Raw genomic sequence first — 21,613 nt, forward strand, 5'->3', positions numbered from 1 at the left:
CAAGGGCACGCACGCGCCGAGGCAGCTGTAAGAATACTGCACGAGACCTCGGTTGCTCCTTACGTCAACTTAAATTTCCTTTTTTATTTGCCCTCGGGTTCTGGTTCTCGTGCGTCATGACGGCTGTTATTCGCACCAGCGCCGGTGTCACTGAGCGCATAAAGACGCAGGCGCTTTACCAGTTGAGCACTGTTAAGGTTTCCCCCGCATTTCTATGGAAACGCCGTAATCGGATATAGTTCGCAGCTTTTCCCGGCGTAGTTTTTCTCTTCCTGCTGCGCTTGGGTCTGTGACCAAAGGGAGCGAGATGCACGTTGCACGCGTGCTCGCACGAAGCGAGTAGTGCCGAGGCGTTCGTGCCTACACGGTTTAAATCAGACGCGAATCCCCAACAACGCTGACGGAAGCACGTGGCCATAGCCGCCACCGCCGTCTTGGCGATTCCGGGAAGCCTGGCCTGCGGGCACAATGTCATGGCTACGCAACTCTTGGAAAGGGTTCGGGAGGATACACTACGCTGCTGAAAGCGCGATGACAAAAAAAAGGGCATTTCTTTCGTTTTTGTTTTTTTTTATTCTTGCCGCAATCGAGTACTTACTGCGAGGGCTTCGTGGTGGAAATGAGCAGCTAAACCTACAGCTCAAGCGATAGCGTTTATGTATGTTACAACGCTTCAGCGATGAATCTATACTGCAAGCGTGCCACTGTGAGCGTGTACATAAAAGTTGAGGCAGTAAAAAAAAATTATTTTTGGTAGAATAAATTCTTGGCTGATAAGCTATACTGAAGTAGACACAACGACAAGCGACAATTCACTAGATTCACTAAACTACAACAATAAGCAGACAATGGAAGCGCTCATTAGTAGGACATTTCTGTGGCACCGTTGGTGCCTATTCATATTGAAATAATTGCGTGTGTTGTGTGTGCGTGTGTGCATGTGTGTGTGGGTGTCTATATTATCCGTATGCAAGGCGATGTTTGTGTCTGTGAACGACACCGGCTACTCTTTTTAATTGAAAAGCGTTCTTTGCAACTATTGCACCACTTGGTGCACTCATGTACATTATTACACTTTTCACCCAATACCAGGAGTGCTATGCGAGACCATCAGATAGAGCATTAAGAACAGCATCTCTCACTCTCTCCGTTGCGACCAGAACAAATTTCTTAAATGTCTTGGCGTTTTACGTGCGAAAACCACGATCGGATCATGAGGCACAACAAATCTCTTGTAATCAATGAATATTAGGCTACAGTAGGTTTACAGAAAAGCAAGCTATTGCGATTTTCGCCCCGTCTTTGGGCGGCTGATCAGAAAACGGCGAGAAAAACGGCAGACGAAAGCGACACCATCGTATTGCGCAAAAACATCGCCGGCCTGATGGGACACAACTTTTCTCCCACCTTGTATTGGGATATGTTGCACTAACGTGATGCCATCGCGGTATTTATGCTGTACCGATACAGTCGCATACGGCTCTGCATTACAGGTGTTGCGTGATCGCATGAGTGAGCCAGGAAGGTTAAAAGAACAACAGTATGCACCACGACCACGAAAGCGTACATACATACATACACGCAATACCCTTTTGCTAGACCTTTACCTCTTGCATTGAACAGTCTCCTTTTTTTTTGTTGCGGGCTACATAGTAAAGTGGAAGACCACACGGAACGTATATCTGACGTGTTTTCGACATTATGTCTCACGACGTCGGTGCCGTATATAGTGAAGCGTGCTGACCGTGGCACTTCTATTTCCGGCAGAAATGCGTCCTATGTTGTAAACATGTGCCCACCACTTAAGTGGGCAGAAGACTGCACGTGTGTCACGCATGGTTCCTGCCTTCATTGCGTCAGTGCGGGGACAATGAACAGCGAGTGTAAAAAAAAAAAGAATGATAGATCGCCACCTGTTCCGGACGGGAAGCAGTTCACTAGTGCTTTGCGTGAACACAGTTGCTCACGCGTTGTCCGACAACTTTGTCGGACAACGCGTGAGCAACTGTGTTCACGCAAAGTGAAAAAACTTCAAAACGTTGTCCGACAACTTTGTCGGACAACGTTTTGAAGTGATCAAGACAGGGGCACGTCACAGACCTCCTGGAACAAGCTGAGTAGGTAGTGAACAGGGCGCCTAAAATAACGTACCTATAAAAAAATTACGCAGATCCCATACACTGTGGGAATCAATGTACTGCGAAGCATTTTTGCTGGTAGCATGGCTATGCAGCGTCGCTTCGGATTCTGCGAAGTGTTACCAGATAGAGGAACATGTTCGTGTAAGGCGAGAAATTGCCATTGTGACGCAGGCTGTGACACGACAGCACCAAGGCGACGACGATAGCATGACAGCGATGGTCCGACCTTTGATTTACAGAAATGTTAAGGTGCTGGGCTGAACAAGTAACAGCTTTGATGTCATGCAATGCCTATGTTTAAGGAGTACATCGTTCAGAAGCTGTGAAATGCAAACACCAAATCAGGTGAACACGCAGAGTGAGACGTCGGCACGGCGATGTCATGAGTGCTTAGGCGGTGTATGACGCTGGTTAAGTCAAGAATGGGAATGAGAGGTTTGTGCAAACAGAAGTAGCACACATATCCGTATATACCTAATCATTCTATGGTTCTTGTTCCCCAGTGGCACATAAACATTCTGGAGGAGTGGCCATGAACGGGCACATAAATCACCGCGAGTAGTTTGCTTGGAACGTGGGCGCACTGCTACACTTCGTTCGAGTTGCCGCCGCAGCGTGCCACCGAGGGCGTATCGGCGCGTTATTAAGGCCTAAGAATAGCGCTGCAGTCTCGAGGCCCAGCATTAGGCTGCGTTATTAGGCTGATGAATCGCTGCAGTCTAACTACGGCCCAGCTCAATTGTGAGCTCAGTGTACAGTCCCTGCGTGTCTTCTTTTTCTTCCTGCGGTTGGACGGCCGCTTGGACAAAAATACAAAAAAAGTGAACAAGGCCTAATTGCTGCGGCAGCCAACAGTCGCGCTAATTTCTCGCACGAGAGGTCATCGCGTGTCGGGACAACCTGGAAGCTGCGCGATAAATCATCCATTACATCAACCGACAGCACCACCCGAGGGAAAGGCGAGGCGCTCCCGAAAACGTGTGGAAAACACACACGCGGGTCCCCCCCCCCCCCCCCCCCCCCCCAACGCAATTTGTTGCATTTCGTCTCGCACGTGCCGTGACTCTGCTCTCTCTCTGCAGGTCAAACTCGCAGCAGCCGGTGCAGTAGCAGTGAAACAAAAGAGAGGGAGAGAAAAAAAAGAAAAGAAAGAGCATATTCTGCGGTTTTACGTGCCAAAACCACGATCTCAATACGACACGCGCCGTAGTGGGGGACTATACAGATTCATTTTGACCACCCGATTTTCCTTAACGTGCACATAAATGTCTGCCCCACCGAAATGGGGCTGCCGCGGCCCGGATAGCATGCTCAGCAACGCAACGCCGTAGCCACAGGGCTACCGCGGTGGGTCGAAAAAAACAAACAAAAAACTGCGAGCGCATAAAGACGATCGTAAATGCAGACACAGCGCATGCGTTAACGGTGAAGCTTGTTTTTATAAAAGCCAAGCTTTCCATGCCTTTTCCCCAGGCTTCACTTCGTTGGTGTGTCGTCCCGAGTAGATTGTGCATAATATATGATGGAATTTCTACCGACAAAGTCAATAGTGCGAGTGAGTGCATTTCTGTTTTGCCCATGCAGTAAAAGAATTAATAGCTGTATGAAACCGCTACATGTAATGCACGTCGGCTCATGATCATTTTTCTAAAGCGCGCAAAACTCTTAGCGGGAGGCTTATTCTTCACATGTTGATATTGCTTTAAATTATCGATGGTGTTTCTTATTGTGTGAATCGCCTTCCATTTAAGTTTCCCGTGAGGAACAACAACAAAAAACACCACCCAAGCACTCTGTACAGATGGTTAACCAGCGAAGCTGAAACGTGCGGCCCCGGTGTTTAGCAGTGGGTTAATCCCCATGCTGTATTGAAGCGTTTCTCAATTATTGGTTACATGTTTGTGTTTCTAGTGGAACGCAAGCGCCATTGGCGGGCGAATGCTGCTAACCACGACGCCGAGCTAACTGGAGGTATCGAACGCATGCGACAACGGCGAGTCGAGGAGGCGGCGTTGCGGGCAGAGCAGCGTTAACGTAGCAATGGCAGGAACGCGTTGGCCCGCTTTCGGAGAGATTTTCTCGAGCGGCACTTTGGCTTCGGCTGCAACGAAACGCCCACGTTGAAATCGCGAAGTGGAACGCAAGCTCCAATGGCGGGCGGATGCTGCTAACGACGACGCTGAGCTAACTCGAGAGATCGAACGCATGCGACAACGGCGAGCCGAGGAGCCGGCGTTGCGGGCAGAGCAGGTACGACGCAGAGAACGACGTCACTAACGGCGCTGCCAATGGCGTGCGCGCTTGAGTGCGACGTAGAGAACGACGTAACTGATGACACAGCCAATGGAGACGTTTATCAAAACACGGGACGAACGGTTTCTCGTTTAGCCTAGCAATATACAGCTTTCGTTGTAATACAACTAGGTGCATAATTCAGTTCTCTCAGGACGATGGGAAAGCACGCATATGGAGCCGCGAGCACTTATAGTGTCCATGTTAAAGTCTAAGGCTCCGCACGTGACAGTTTCTCCCTCGACACTCGATTAAGGTCTGGAACACAAGACGTATGGGTGCGTCATTCAGGCCTAAGAATAGCTGCAGTCTCGGCGGCTGGCATTAGGTGGTGGGCTCTCGTTCGCCGCTAGCAACGACACTGACGTCGTTGCAGTACACGTATTACAACTACGGTCTTGCAATTTATTACAGCTAACATGTGAAGGAGAAGGTGGACTCCTCAAAAGCCGCAGGGCCACATGTCGAGACGTCGCCTCCCAATTCAGTAGACACTTGAATAAAAAGAAACAGGAAACACTTCGTTGAGCTTGAGGAGTGATCTCTATTTCATGTCGCTTTTGGGAAATCTGAGAGATGAGATGCGAAAGGCAGAGAGGTCAACCTGAAGATAGATACCCCGTTTGCGACCCTGCACTGGGGAAGGGGTAAGGGGAGTGTGTACTTGCAAAGTACACGAACCAGCATAGTGTACATATAGCCATTGATGTTTACAATATAAAAATTGCAGAATGCATCTTAATGTTACTTAGAGTTTCTCTGTCGACAAGCCGATTCGCCAGACTAGCAGAGAGTAGCAGGGCGGCGTGTAAGTGTTGGTGAGAGGTCCGTCAGCATCGCACTGCATTATTTACCTACGTTACCCTGACTTTGTTGTGTGATTTTCCTTAGCCTCGAATCGAGTTGTTTCAAGGTCTCATTATTTGCCAGCTATCAATCGGCGATGTAACGTAACGTGATGTTCGTGTCACAGCAGCTGAACGAAATATGCCAGAAAAACTAGCTTAAGTTCATCGGGTGGACCTCCCGAGGACATCTTTGTCATGTTGAGCTTGTTCCTTTCATATGGAATAAGTAGTGACATGGGCGGTGTCACTTGTGGCGGCGGCTGCTGGCAAAGAAAGTTACAGCCTTTCACTTTCTGTTTGTTTTCTTTGTGGACCGTCACTCGCCGCTATAGCAATGCCACTGCCGTCAATGCTGTACACGTTAAAACTAACACGTGAAGGGAAAGGAGGCCCGCTCAAAAGTCGCAAGGCCAGCCAGTTTCGGAAGCCACCTGAAGAAAAATCTTCGATGATACTCCTTTTAACATCGCGCCTTCATTCATGGGTTGACACAGCAATCTCAAAACTCTGGCTTTTCGTATTTCCTCCGGCCGTTTCCGATACACGGTGTTGGATTGCGCAAAGGCGCGATGCTTATTAGTGGTCGCATTTTCGGTGTCTACGCACGACGACCAATCGACGTCACCGCAGTCCGCGAACGCGAGAGTCAGCCAATCGCCATAGCTGCGAATGACGCGGCTGTCTCTGCCATTGCGTAAGCTTGGCGCAGCACACCCAAGAGAAGCAGCTTTAGAGATGGGCTCGTTGCGCCGGCAAGCGCGCCCAAGCGGCGGCTGCCGTAGCAAGGGGCTCCTTTAAAGAAGCAACGGCGAGTGGTGGGCGCTGGTCATTTATAACACCGAGGCGCGGCGGCGCAATGTTGCGCAAGCGCTATAAGCTGGCCTCGGGTCATTTCCCGCGTGGAGCTGGAAGAGGCTCTGCACCCTCCGCCGCGGCTGAGACGCGAGGGGATGCACCACCGCGACGAACACGCCGCCAACAACGCTGAAGAAGGCGGCTCGAGGTGGGCCCTCCTCTCTCGGCTTCGCTGCTCGACGCGCTCCAATCTGGAACAGAGCGTGTCTGGGAATCTAGGTTAGCCGGCACACACGGAGCCCCGGGCGGCGGCGCCGGCAACGTTTTCACTGGGACGGAATGCGCGCGCTCAGTGCGTCCCCTCCTCCCCCTCTCTTTCACCCTCCCGTTCATTTTTGTTTTTTTTTTTATTAAGAGAAGCCGAGATGACCAATGTAAGCATTTGGAAAAAAAAAAAATGAACAGAAGAAGGAAAAAGAAGAGGCACAGAGAGGGTGGTGAAGCTTTGCCCGGAGGTGACCCCCAGGAAACCGTACAGTGTCGGTGCTACTCTGGGAGGAGGAGGAAGAGGTGGCGGGGAAGGGAAGGGGGCGGTCGTATCCTTGGGCAGCGCCGGCATCTCTTCTTTCCGTATCATGGCCGCGTGTAAAAAAAAAAAAAAAGTGTTCTCTCCCACGGTCCCCTGGACAACGAAAGAAGCCATCTTCTCGCGCGTGGCGGTCGTGCCCGTGCATGAATCTGGCGGATGGCGCGGCCCGTACTGGTTGCCGCGCTTCCATCAGCCGGCCGTTCCTGCGTCCGAGCTTGAGCGGGCCGTCGTATACGTTCATTCTTGTTTTTTTGAAGACATCCCGTTTGCTCGCCTATACTTTATTTCTTCGTCTTTTCTTTTTTATATATATGTTGTCGCTGGTTTCTCTCTCCTTCTTCGGGGCGGCCGCAGCAGCTTGTCGAATGGGGCGGTGTTCGCGCGGGTGAAAAATGGTCGCAGTCGGCTCAGTTTGGTCTCGATTTCGGGTCGTTCGCGAGCGTGCTGCCGCCGATTAGCGCGCGCCGTGTAATGCCGGTCGTGGGAGGACCGGGCAGGCTCGCCGGCAGGTTCCTCAGAGCCGCGAGCTTGTTGGAAGGAACGTGCTGCATGCAACGCCTGATTCTGTCCCGCCTCTCTTCACTCGCCCCACCTGGGGGCCCCCAGAGTAAAGCGAATTCCCGGCCATTTATGTGTCCTCCTCTTGTTTTTATCTTCCTTCGCTCGTTCATTCGCCGCCACGGTCATTCACACAAGCAGCGGCCAGCGTTTCTTTCTTCGCTTTGGGCCCCCAATTGGGGAGCCCACAAATCTCTGCTTCGTTGCGGCTGCGCCGAGTGCTTTCGGCTGTTTAGGAGATGGTGCTAACGTGTCTCGGATGCTAAGGAAAGCGAGCCAGGCGGGACCACCAGAGAACAACGCTATGCGCAAAACCTGCCAGGTGACTCTCTCAGCAGTTTCGCTCGAAGACCGCAGGCTCCGTTCCTTCTGGGCAAAAGCGGAAAACAATTAAGCGTCCAAGGAGGCGACCAAAGGGAATGCGCAGGGGCATTCATCTAGGCAACATAACCATTTCTTTCATGTCGTTTTCGAGACATTACCCGATAACTGGTGACTCGAGTGGGTGATCGCGAAATGGTCGAGAAAGGGGCTCGATGTCTAAGCTGTGGAAACTAATCACAAGCGCTTACAATGGCCTGAGTTGTTCGTAGAGTCACTATGCTCTAGTGTGAGCCTATCAGAACGCTTTATAAAGTCATACTAACACTGTTCCCATAGATCAGGCGACTGGTTGCTCGGAAAGGGGTTGTTACGAATTCTTTCCGTATACACTGAAAGTGGCCGAGCTCGCAACGCGAAGTATGCAACTCGGCGTACATTGTTGGTTAGATCCCTGTGGTGCGGGTATTCTAACGGTAAGGTTTTATCGGCAGCAAAAATTTACCCCCGAGGATTGCATAACAGGTGCAGAATGTAGCACGAATGTCCCGGTATTATAACCAGCGCACACAATGATTCAAGGTCGCTGTATACAATTGACGGGACAAGCTCTGGTCCCTTCTATTGCAGATCGACCAGTCTCGTTTGATGATCAGGGTACAATGAAGAAGTCCTGAGACTGAATGCCCGCCGCATAATAGCGTTGCCATGAAACCATACTGTGCTTATTTTTTCTATTGTTATGGTGCAGCGAGCATTGTCGACGGCATTAGTCAAGTTGAAGAGGAGTACGACATAAGGCACTTAGAACGGATTATGGGCTACGTTGACTATCGCGCTATATTTTGTAAATCGTTTCTAAATATATTTTCATTCAATGATCTACCTGTAACAATATTCTCTGCTACCGCTATCAAGAGCCCCGATGCCGGGGCGCAACTACGGGCAGTCCAGAGGGCCCACGATGCGGCGGTCGGGCATGGCCTCACTGTCCCAACGTGGGAGCAGCCCGCTGCGCGCCGAGTCGCGTACCCCAGGACTTACATTAAAGTTTTGCATCCATCCATCCCTCCGTGGTACTGTAATTATAGGACAGTACTTATTTAAAGGATGATGTAGGGGTAGGTTTCCGCGAATAAGCCAAATCGAAAGAAAAAGCGACTATATCCGGATACGACTGGTGTGTGATATATAATATTACCGGGCTAACGAATTCTGAAATCTATTTCGAAACTTGGTGTGATATGTATGAGGACATCAGTGTTGCAAGAGCGACCACCAGCAGTCAGAAAACAGGCACGAGTAGCACGAAAAATTAGACAGTAATTATTGCTTACAAACCAAGTGTCAAACTCACCTTCAGTGTACATTTGCAGGTCATGCATGCTTCTGAAACGTATATGCTAAAGTTTGCGCGTGGGTTTGAAGCGCTTCACTTTATATTATTTCAGCATAGCAGCTTCGGGTCGAAAAGGGATGCTCAGCGGTGAGGGTGTAACACAGGCGGATCATTTGATGTAATACAATTCCAGGAACACCGAAAATTATGAGGCATTCCTCTTGCTTTCGTCTCGGCGAATGCTCCAAGCTTTCCTTGAATGGTGCGTTTAGACCTACGTGGTACACCGGGAAGAAATCTCAGGGTTACTTTGAGGGTGACGTCGCCTCGCAGTGAGCCATTTCGTGGGATGTGTTAGAATGCCTTCAGCGGCATGCGTGGTAGTGTGTGAAGCTGGCGACTCATTTCGCTGTACCGGTGAGATCTGGATAAATCCTAGGGATAACGATCTATGTGTTAAGACGAAGCAAGCTTTGCATACAGGTGGGGAATTCATGGTTATACCGCGAGCCACAACGGTACTTCTTCATATGATCCTCTCTCGAAGTATTCCAATAAGGCGAGAACGCTGTCACAGACAAAAGATGTAACATCATGTATGCATACGTAATGTTGAAAAAAAAAAGATTTGATTTGTTTCGACACAACCTGCGCTCCTTAAACCAAAGCGCACACACATACAGTCGAACACAAACATAACGAACTCGGACAAAGTGAATTATTACCTACATCGAACACGCGAAACTTCCTTACTTATAATCATTTAATTTAAATTGCGCATAATGCACTGGGCATGGGATCTATCAAACTCTAGGCGTCCGCTGCCAGTTATTTTTTTTTCTGTTCTAGCATGCGTGCGAGAATCTGAGGCCAGATACGTAAAGTTTTTCTTTCGTAAGTTCGCTTTGCCATTGGCTGGCCGCATTCGCTAACGATATGTCTGGCTTCCTAATTGGCTAAAATTCTACCTTACGAAAAATTCGAGCGTAAGAAAGTTTTGTGAAATTCGGGCCCTGACGCGTATTTGAGGCCGAGTTCACAAAGCTTTTCTTTAGTAAGTGATATTTGTTATTGGTCAGCCGTCTTCACTAACAATATCTCCAACGTCAGGATAGCCTAAAACTTTCTCTTACGAACAATCCTAAAATAGGAGCTTTTTTGTGAATATGGGGCCTGAATACGGACCATGAAACAAAACGCTGTTTATTGCGTCACAGGTACGTGCGTGCCATGTAATGCCGAATGAGTTCAACGTTCTTTAGGTCGCCTTGGGTTCCACCACATATGCCCTGCGTAAGCAAGAGATTTCACCAGGAGGAAGCGTCACTTCTATATCGAATAAGGATAGGGCATGCTAGTTAATTAAAAATTATGTGGTTTTACGTGCCTAAACCACGATCTGATTATGAGGCACGCCGTAGTGGGGGATTCTGGAAATTTGGACCACCTGGGGTTCTTTAAAGTGCACCTAAATCTAAGTACACGGGTGCTTTCGCATTTCGCCCCCATCGAAATGCGGCCGCCGTGGCCAGGACATGCTAGTACACCGGCATGCTTATTTAGGACGGGGCGAATCTATTATCCGAAGTGTACGGCATGCGACGAGACAGGAGACATTGAACACTTTCTGTGGTCATGCCTGAAATTTCAAGATGAAAGGGATGCTCTCCTGGAGAAAAAAGGACCTTCCGCATGCGTGCCTGCAACACCTTGTATTTCCAGAGGGATCACTTATCGCCCGCAAAGAAACTTCACGTCTCCTTATGGAGTGTTTAAGAGAGACCGGTTTGATGGCCATATGGTGAAACCCTGCAGCTATATTGTAAGAGGCACTCGGGCGGAGCAATTGCCGGCCTTGATCACCAGGCTAAACCCGCCTGTTGCTACAATCTATCACCGACACCACATACGTGGGCTGCTTTGTTTAGGCTTTAAGTATGAAGCATATCATCTGAATGCGAACGCTTCGGCCTGGTGGATCAGTCGTAGTTTTGCAGTGTTTTGTGAAGCCGGGGATGAAGAGGCACGAGAGCATGGCAAGCATTCTTGCCATATCAGGACAATCAGCGCTCCCGGCAAGAAAAAAAAAAAAGTGCGGTGCTTTATGCATTACAGGTCAGTGTGGAAAAATGCAGATACAAGTGGTGAATGACCAAATGCGTCGCAACTTCGTCGGCTGAACGAATCTCTCTTCAGTGTGGAGTTGGGACAAATGTGGAACGAACGAACGAGCGAACGAATGAACGAGCGAACGAGCGAATGAATGATCGAGCCAGCATTTTCCTTGCCGAGTCCTTCCACTGACTATCCACCAACCAGGTAAACAGGCGAAATAAGCAAAGAAAGCTAGTTCGCTTTTAAAAAAAGATGTCGTAGACCTATCACGAGATTTGTGAAATGATACATCAATAAAAAATATATTATGCGGATCCTACGCACATCTTCGAATCTATGCGAAGCGAAGCTTTTGTGAAGCGGCTAATCAAATGCTATAGATTTTCCCATTGCATTCCTGTGTCTTTGATGTAAAGGAAACTGGCGCGCGCGCAAGCGCTCTCGTGCTCCGCACTGTGCCACACATGGCGATCATCTCAAGGGGCTAGTTGGCGTTGGCACGCGGGAACTATACGTGCGATTGTGGCCTAATGGTTGGAACATCGAAGCTGTTGTTTGGGGGAGGGCCAGGTTCGATCCCACCATATAGCTACGCTATTATTTTTTCACAGCAAACTTGTATATAACTAGGATCCCGGAATTTCTTGGTATCCGCAGACAAAAACTCAACCAGTCACAGTGGGAGGCGCGCGCCGCGTGCGCCGCTGGGTTCCTTGCAGCACAGATTTCGCTCACCTCCACGTATCCGCGGCAGCGGCGGCGCCGGCCGTGCGGGAAAAAAAAGAACCAGAAAGCGCGCCTTCGCGCATAGGGTCCGCCGCAAGCGTTTCCCGGTAAATGTTACGGTTGCATAAGCTGCTGTTGCCGGGAAGCGGCAGCTGTAGCATACAAAGCAGGGAGTGACGTCAGTACACTTTCATATGGAGAAGGAGACCTCAGCTAGCAACTGATTTCATTTGTGTTGTGATCGCGCTATGGAAAGGCCACGCAAAGTTAGGACTCCCGAAGAGCAGCAGCCATACGATGAGCGACGAAAGGAACAACAACGTCAATATGCAGAACGGCGTCGTGTTCAGGCTCGGCAGGACCCAGTTCAAGGCTACGTCACATTGGTCTATCGGATCAGGGGATATCACGGCTACTCTGGCCAACCACCTTCAAAGCCTGGACTGGAGCCGAATTTTTTTTTGTAAGTGTGGTCTATTCGGTAACACAGGACGCAGCAGTCAAGGTCACATAGTACGGGAAGTTTCAGGATGAAAGGTTCGCTTTAAAAGAAGCCCCGCAATGTTGGTTTGCTTCATTGTATTTCAATAAAGCTAAGCACAAGAAACACCCCCCCCCCCCCCCTTTTCTTCTTACAAAAAAAAAAAAAAAAGCCACTAGGATCAAGGAACGAAGATCAGAAAAATACCGGTCAGGAAGAAAAGGCAAGGTAGCTGAACAAAGATACGAAAAAGAAGAAGCAAGAAGCGAGGCTGGGCAGTCGGAAGCGCATGAGCGTGTGGTGCGCTCGCTCTCCGGTTCTCGTTCGGGCCACGCGATGCGCGCTCGAAGTGTGTCACTGTTTTCGTTACGCGAGGGGCCACGCAGCGCAAGTAACAGCGTGCACGCGCATTCGACGTAATGCCGGCGGGAACGGCGAGGAAGGCAGGTAACGAGGAGGTGGGTGCGTGCGCGGCGCTCAAGTTGCGGTTAGGCGGGCAAGACAAGAAAAGGAGAACTCCGAGGAGCTTCCACAGGAATGCCGCGAGCACACGGAAGTCGCTGCGTGATAACGAGCAAGAGATGAAATGAGCGCGTGATGGAGGTAAGAAATGGGCAGTAAAAAATAAAGAAACGAAGAAAGCAGCAGGAGAAGAAGGACGCGAGAAGGTTGCGGCGCGAGAAAGACAGCCGGTAGCGTTGCTTTCTACAATGCCTTTGCGCTAAGCGCTCGCCCCTAGCAGGCCACCGCCTCCGTCACCAGCCTCCTTCGTGATCGGATGAGACTCTTGCTGCTTTTCCTTCTCTTCCCTTCCTTTCAACATCTTTATCTCCTTGTTCTCCTTCCCCTGACGCAGCGCCGTGCCCCCTATTGGGCAGCAGAAGTAAGCGTCATTTTTCTTCAGTAATATCCCTACTCGTACTAGTACTTTTGCTTCGTCGTGAATGGCTCGCTTACTCGCGTACACAGGGTGTTTCCCTCAACTTGGGCGAAACATTAAATGTATGCAAATGCCAGGTAGCTGGACAGAACCAAGGGAATATTGTTTGTCGTCGCTTGGTGATACTCAGATTATTATTTTTTTTGCGTTCCGCCGAATAAGATAATTAGTCTTAATTAATTAATCAACTTCTCAATTATTATAGTTAGACGAAAAGCGTCAATGAGAAAATTGTAGAGCAACATGAGGAACTCTCGATACAGCTTTCTGTTGCTCAATACGGGCTACATAAAAGTGTTTTTCCGAGCGTGAAAGATGCCCGCGAATACACGGAAAGTGGCTCGAGCAATTGAGTCGACAACAGTTATAACGAAGTAATCGATATAATAAATCAGTTCTGGATTTTCGCTTAAACTTAGCTGTACTGAGGTTTTATTGTGTTCTAAACTAATAGAAGACACGCCGCAGCTGCCAATACGCCGCATTCCCATGGATTCCCAGTGCACCCAACTCGTACATCTAACACGCCCAGTAAGATACTCGCACAGTGACGGCACTCCGATTTTATTGGCTCATATTAAGGGACGTTTATTCAAACTTCATACTTCGTACACAGGATACATGTAGATAATTGTTTATACCTCTAAATACACACCGATAATTAACCAGTAAGTAGGTATTCCTGTTATGTTAATATTTTTGCGGTATTTTATAATGTGTGCCCAAAAACAAATTCTCTAATACATACGTTTTACATCTATGCCTCATGAAAAGTTGACACCATGTTCGGTATTCAGTTTCCGAATACAATCTGTAATAAATTTCTTCCTTGGAAGATGCGCTGTACCTGCCGCAAACCGCCTGTGCGCATGACAGGACACTGAAGGAACAATTGATCCATTCCAGTGCAAATGATGAATTCCAAGTATGCCTTAGCTATATAGGATGCGGATTTATATCTTTTCATAGCGCTAGTGTCAAAGTTTGCTGTAGCTTATTTCTTTTCGCCAGGATTGTTAATTTCGCCTTCTGATAACTGGGGGAGGTAGGGTAGGTCAATGGTGAGATGCGGGGGAGGGGGGGGGGGGAGGACTCTAGGTCAAATAACATATATACATTTCACCCCGAATCAATAAGGCTATAGAACGGAATTACATACGACCTTTCCTCGTTAAAAAAATCAGAGACGCATTCACAAAGCTTCCTGCTCGTTTGTTCTTTGCCGGCCGCCTCCGCTAATTCCAGCTTCAGGACTGGCTGGAATTTTCTCTTAAGAACAATTCGAGCGTAAGAGCTCTTTGTGAATACTCGCCCTAGTGTGCCCACCGCCTTAAGTTCTTTCTCCGTGCAGATCTAGTTCTTCTAAAAAAAAAGAAACTACTATGCGATCGAAGTTGAAGTTTTTGCATTAACCGGGGAAGCTTTGCAGTGCTTGGTCACCTTCTTATTTCGGCTACCGCTTTTCTACGCCATATAACGAACGCAGTAGTGATTATAACAAGCCTGGTAAGCGTTCCTTCGTTGTCTAGTTTCTTTAAATATTGTTCGTGTTTTGAAAGTTGGCTTAGCGAACCTCCAGAGAAAGGTATTCGCTTTAAAATTCTTGTATCACGTTGGAGCTCGTTTTGATCGTTATGATATATTGTTGAGGGGTTTGGAATACTCGGCCTAGCCTTCCTGTGCTTTTAGGCAGCTATAATATAGTGCTGTCTTCACGAGTGGTGGTTTGTCTTCGTTATGCGGCGCCCTACTTTAGTGTAAACTATTTCTATTGTTGCCACAAAGAAACCATAACCATACGCTTAAGTTTGAATGTCTCTATTACTAATAAGTGTAATTTATTGTATACTGTCAACAACATCACACGCGACCATGATTTGGAAAACTGCGGGCATACTAATATTATAAGTAAAAGAAACTCTTGCTTTATCTTCCACACTAGATCGCCGAGCATCATGAGTTTCGGATCATACAAAAGAAATAAGTAGAAAAAATATGAGAAAATGAAACACACATCCAGGCTGCCAAATATCAGTGCCCGTGCTAATATGTGCAGCTGACACGTGATGCCGACTTGATTTTATTTACACTGCTGTTCTTCAAGTTAAGCCACGAGGCTTAACTCCCCACCCACCGTGAAAGGAGTCATTTTAAAATGGCAACAACGCTAACTCGACCTGGACCTTTCTCACTAAGAAAAATGACGTCGAAAGACGACAGTCTTCTGCCGCACCTGATACGTAACACCCTTATTTCGCCTCCCTCCCACCCCTCACGCTCTTCCCCTCCCCTCTCACTCCTCCCATGATGGATACAATGGAGGTTTTGGTGAATTCCATTCAAATTTCCCGCGTTCACCCAGCTCTCGTGCCATCTGTTGGGACCTTTTATTACTGTTGGCCTAAAGCTGGCTACAGAGCCGCGGCTTCAGTCGGCTCCTTTTTACCGCGTACCGTGTCTTGGACACCATTTCTAACGCGTTGCTTTTTCATTTACGAATGTAAAAACCAGTCCAATGTCATCATCAACATCAGCCTATATTTATGTCCACTGCAGGACGAAGGCCTCTCCCTGTGATCTCCAATTACCTCTGTCATGCGCTATCTGATTCCAATATGCGCCTGCAAATTCCCTAACTTGGGGTGGCGTGGAGCAGAGGTAGAACACCCGGATTCTAATCTGAAGGTCGTAAGTTCGAATCCTCCTCCAGCCCACTACATTTTCACGCATGGAGTGGCACCCATTGGTGGCGCCTGACACCGGCAATATATATATATATATATATATATATATATATATATATATATATATATATATATCGTCGAGAGCTAGTGGGGCTATACTAGTCCAAGTACAACCAAATTAGGAAGGCCCACTAAGCTTAAACAAAGTCACTCCCTCACCAGAACAGGAATTGACCTCTCTGGTGGAGTATTCGGCCACTACCATCCTCATGACTACTAAACTTAACAGTCCAATGTATTCTTAATTAAATGAACGCTGCGGATCACGGTTATGTAGGTACATTTTGCCTCAAATAGGCCTGAGGTTTTCTTTGCGCTGTATAATGTTGACGTGTATGACCCCGTGCCAACAGTGCTAGTAGCTTGGTTGGTTTTGGCCGGGCGATTGAATCGGTTTTGGCCGAGCTGTTGAATTAGTTTTGGCCGGGCGGTTGAATCGAGTGACAGACAGACAGACAGACAGACAGACAGACGGACAAAGTTTTTCGCGTTTAGGTAGCCCAAGAAAAACTATCGTCTTTAAAAACGAGTACGCAACCTCTGAGGAAGGCTTCTGCCTGGTGCGCTGCAATCTACTCGGTAAGATTCCGCACCATAATTAAACCTATGTTTTGCAGGAACTGGGCAGGAAGCTCGCTTCGGCTTCGTTTGTGGGCGGGCTTCTGCTAAGCAGTACCGATGCCACAACATGATCATGGTGACAGCAAAGACAAGCTGCGCGAACGGACGAAGGGAATACACTCTCTTCACATCGACCACGGAAGAAACGCGGACGCCGAAAAAACGCCTCACGACTTGCCACACGCCTTTGGCAGTTACCCGTTCGAACATCGTGTGATGCGTTGTTTCCGTTTTGCCACAATTGAGGCAGCAATTATTGGGAACTACTGAATAAAAAAAAAAGCCAGCAGATCCCACGCCCTGTGGGAATGAATGTTATGCGAAGCAGTGTGCGGGGAGCCTACCAAGTTAACGAAACGACCATGAGAGCACCAAGACGTAGGCGGCTCTTTCATGAGCTACATGACACGCATGTCATGAGTCCCCAGGAGACTCTTTAGCTACACCTAAGAGACCTTAAGGCGAAAGGCATAGTCATGCTCATTACTATGACTTCCACCATCAACCTTTAGCCTTTTCCTTCACTTGATACCACATCCGAACCCATTCCATTGTTTTTTTTTAGTGTTAATCTTTTTCGCTTAATCTTTCTCATTTTTGCTGAGTCATGGTCAAGACTATGACTTCTATCACAATCCTTTAGTGCCCACGTCCGAACCAATTCCAGTGGTTTTTGAGCGTTAATCTTTTTTCCCTGAGTCATTGTCATTTTAGCTGAGTGATGCGCATGACTATGACTTCTACCAACCTCCTTTAGTATTTCCTTTACTAAGTACCCACGTCCGAACCTATTTCTGTGGTTTTTGATTGTTAATCTTTTTTCGCTGGGTCATTGTTATGACCTACATGACACGCATGTCATGACATTTATGTTCGTCATACACTCTTGTCATACTGTGCCAGTTTTGGTACCTACCAAGTTAACGAAACGACCATGAGAGCACCAGACATTCATGTGATGACTTATCATTTATGTTCGTCATATACTCTTGTCATAGTATGCCAATTTTGGTACGTACCAAGTTGACGAAATGACCATGCGAGCACAAAGACGCAGGCGGCTAGATACATGGATAGATACTGTCAAAGTCGCAAATGTTCGCCAGTAAATGCGAATTTAGTAAGTTTGATAAACTGCTAACGGAACCTACCAAAATAAAGGAGGGAAACAATTCGTGACAATGACGTGACAAGAGACGCGAAAACAGAGTGTCAGTGAACTTAATGTGTTGAAAATGTTTGTTTACAATATGTACAGAAATTAACGAAACGGCAGAGCACTTACGCCCGCATTCAGAAATGCATCCCAAGTTGAACCCCATGCTTAACTTGATCTAAATGACGCCTGTCGCACACATGCCGAAGTAAATGCGAGTGTCCTGGGTACGCTCTCACCAAGCGCCATTTAGATCAAGTCAAGCATGGGCTTCCATTTGAGATGCATTTCTTGATTTGGGGGTTAGTGTTTACCATAAAATAGGAGTAACAACGGCCACGCTATCCCTGAGTCACCTTGTGCAGTCGTCCTATACTGGTTCTCTATATTCTGCAACTCTCATGGAGTAGCGCTCAAAGAGATTTCAAAAACCGTAAAACACAAACAGTAACGCTGAAAAACTTCGCTCAATTCACAGCGTTTAGCATAGATCTTCAAAAGAAGGCGCCTAAGTTTAAAGATAAGGATTTTTGCAACGGAATTTAAATTCTAGGGTTTGACGTGCCAAAATCGCGATATGATTATGAGGTGCGCCATAGTGGGGGACTCCGGATTAATTTTGACCTCTTGGGGATCTTTAACTTGCACACACTGTACGGTAAACGGGCGTTTTTTGCATTTACCCCCCATCGAAATGGGGCCGCCACGGCCGGAGTTTGATCCTGCGCCCTCGGGTTTAGCAGCGCAACGCCAAAGTCCCTACGCCACCTCGACGGTTTGCAAGAGAATTCTCGCAAGAGAGAGAAAGAGAGAGAGAGGGCTATAAGGAATACAGGGACGTCATACATTCAAGAGTGCGGTTGGCTACCCCACGCTGGGGAAAGGGAGAAGGGGAAGAGACAGAAGGGAAAGAGAAGGTGGGGGGGGGGGGGCGGTGTATGGAGACGTGCACGGACCGTGCTACAAAGTCAAAGGCGCTCGTACAAACCAGACGCTCTCAGAAAGCACAAAAGTGCCTTCACTGCCTTCTGAGCCGATGATCGGGGAAGATGGTGCTCTAGTATAGTATGTTCACTCAGAGGACGATCATCTAGTTTCCTGAAGGCGTTGATCATAGATTGTCTTTCTGCTTCAAATTGAGGACAGCGGCACAATAAGTGGTCATTGTTCTCCTCGCATACGCAGACATCACACGCAGGACTGTCAGCCATTCCAATTATCGCTGAATAAGCTTTCGTGATGCTACTCCCAACCACAATCGACACAGAGGAGACGCTTCGCGTCGGTCTGTGTACTCTGTGCAATCTGTGCAGTCTGGTGCGCCTAAAGTCCCTAGATTTCCTGCTCTCAAAAAATATCTAGGGACTTTGGGTGCTCCTTGTATATGCAGTATTCCACTCGGCTAAAGAAAGTGTGCGTGCTTGAATGCGAAGCTGTTTCGCAGCGTCGATCCTTCAGTGACGAATAGAGACGCGGCGGTCTTCTTGGTTTGACGTCCGAGCTGCCTTATCTGCGTCATCGTTTCCAATGATACCGCAATGGCCTGGTATTCAATGAAAAGAGATATCATGGCCCTTTCTCCTCAAGTGATGGATAAGTTCCACGATTTCGCCCTTCAGCTGATCGTGAGTTCCATGTCGGAGAAATGACTGTACACATTGTAAGGCCGGCCTTGAATGGCGGAAGACTGCCCATTTCCTGGGAGTTTGTATTTATTTCATGTAGCGCACCCCGGAGAGCCGCGAGCTCTGCACTTGTAGACGTAGTGATATGGGAACTCTTGAACCGTTGAGTTGCTCCCATTGATGGTATAACTACAGCGCCACCGGAACTGGTTGGTGTAGTTGAGCCGTCAATATAGACGTGTATGGCAGTCGCTGTATTTCTCATATAAGAGGAGTAAACAAAGTTGCTTTAATGCAGATGGCGGTAAGTCCTATTTTTTTTCTGAACTCCTGGGAGTGTGAGGCTCACTTGAGTACAGCTCACACACCATGGATGAATCTAAGGTCTTGCCGGAGGTACGTACCCTGACGTCAGAGAGGCACGGCGCGCGAAGACAGTTGCACTGAATGTCGTGTGGGGCCTTTGTACAGGGAGGCTTGCGAGATGGTGGGTAGGTGTCGGGGAGAAGTGTCGTATGTGCACATGCATTGTTTAAATGGCAATGGGCGTTCTAATAGTGTAATCTTGAGCGACTGTAATAACTTCTGCCGTCGACGCGCTCCGTACGATCAGTACAATCTAGGCTGCATGCAGCTGTGCAGGGTCCCCTTTATTGGATTTCTGCGGTGCAGCCTACCGGTCATCTCCAACACCTGCAGAACTAACCTGAATATAATCCAAGGCACCCAAGCCCAATCCCTCAAGATATGCCTTGGTCGTTGAGTATGGTTGACTGAAAAGGCTACCTCGTGGCTGTATGCTGTAGTGGTAGTAACGATGCTGCTTAATGGCAGTTTGCAAGCCTAAAGGACTGGCCGGACGTTGCTGGACCCTTCACTGTGACTGGTGTAACTCCGTGCGTGTCGTTTTGTCCGCCAACGTTCTCCTGTTTCCAACGTGTCACCTGCTCTTTGTACAGCTAAACGATGCTCTTGATGACGCTTCTGTACATCTCTCCTTGCGAACCACGTGAACTTTCCACACCAATGGAGCGTTCATGGATACGTACGTGGGGCGCAGTCTACACTTCATGAGCGCGCACCAGTTGTCTCCTCTATAACTCGTCTCCTCTATAAGCGTGACGCTCCTCGGCCGCGTTCGGTATACTGTAGGGTAAAAAGACCGTGCGTTACTGCACGCGTTGCGCAGGGCCCCGTATTTGCAGCCTTGATTGTATACATTCGCCTTGGACTGCGAAACGGTGTTTCCCATGTCGACTAAAGTTCTCGGAGTGGTCAGGATAGCGCCACAACCCACAGGCAGCCAGGAGAAAAGAAAAAGAAAATGAAAAAGTGAAGAAATGGAAAGCGCTGGTGCGACAACATTAGAAAGCCAAACGAGAGGACGGCGCGTGAATGTGGCAGATTAATCTTCGAGCGTGACCGAGAGAGATGTGCAAGGCTGGACCTTTCGATCCTGACGGACCAGCCGTACGCAACTACGACGAGCAGTGCCTTTCACGGAGTAACGGTCACTCTCTCGTCGTGGCTCGACATGCTCGGCGAGTTTCTCGTGCAGGCGGCATGGCCGCCGACGACAGCTCACATCGGACGCAGCCGAACAGGAGAAGAGAAGGGCTGCCCGTTCGATGACGGAGTGAACGGCCCCTTACGACAGAGAACAAGAGAGAGAGAGAGCGGGTATGCACAGAGTGCCCGGCGCGCTGTCCGGCCGAGTGCTGCTGGAAGGTGTACACGGTCTGCATGTCCCGCAGAGATGCACACGCACAGACACCCGCACAGACACGTCGTGGGCCGCGCGCTCTGCCTGCAGTGGCCGCCGGTCGCGCCCGGAGAGCAGAAGCCATTGGCCCCGATTCCTGGGCAGGACGCCGCGCTGCTGCTGCTGCTGCTGCTGCTTGGTTGCCTCCATGGTTGCCAGCTGCGGCGGCGGACCTCGAGAGTCTGAGCGGAGAGAACGGGTGGCGTCAGTCACGACGAGCACGCCGCAAGCGCGCCAAGGGGCCTCCATGCAGCGACGCCGATCTGGGCCATTGTCAATGTCGCTTCGCTGGCTCTCTCTCTCCGTGTGTGCGCACTTAGGGGAAGCGTTGTGTTCTCGCTATTCAGTTACATCGACAGCGGCAGTAGTTGTTTGCGCTCGCTCGCCTCGGGGCAGAAACCAAAAGCAGTGTATACCTATGTCCTGTGCAGTCCATTCCTCTCTCGGCGCTTGCCCGCCAGCAAGGAGCGCCGTGTCGTCGTAGCCGTCTTTCGGCAGACTTGTCAGTGTTGCTTGCATGTAGAGGGTGTGCTTTCTTTTCGGGACGATAGCCAACAGCA

General features: G+C 48.9%; 1 protein-coding gene across 1 annotated transcript in view; it reads right to left on the reverse strand.

Annotated features, from left to right (window-relative positions):
• Positions 1-21,203, reverse strand: part of LOC119448906 (uncharacterized) — a 60,872-nt gene extending 39,669 nt beyond the window's left edge. Inside the window, exon 1 of the mRNA XM_037712116.1 lies at positions 21,060-21,203. Coding sequence (XP_037568044.1) covers positions 21,060-21,203 — 144 coding nt within the window. The remainder of the gene's footprint in view (positions 1-21,059) is intronic.
• Between the last annotated feature and the right edge of the window lie 410 nt (positions 21,204-21,613).

Source organism: Dermacentor silvarum, chromosome 4 (genome assembly GCF_013339745.2).
Source record: "Dermacentor silvarum isolate Dsil-2018 chromosome 4, BIME_Dsil_1.4, whole genome shotgun sequence".
Lineage (NCBI taxonomy): Eukaryota > Metazoa > Arthropoda > Arachnida > Ixodida > Ixodidae > Dermacentor > Dermacentor silvarum.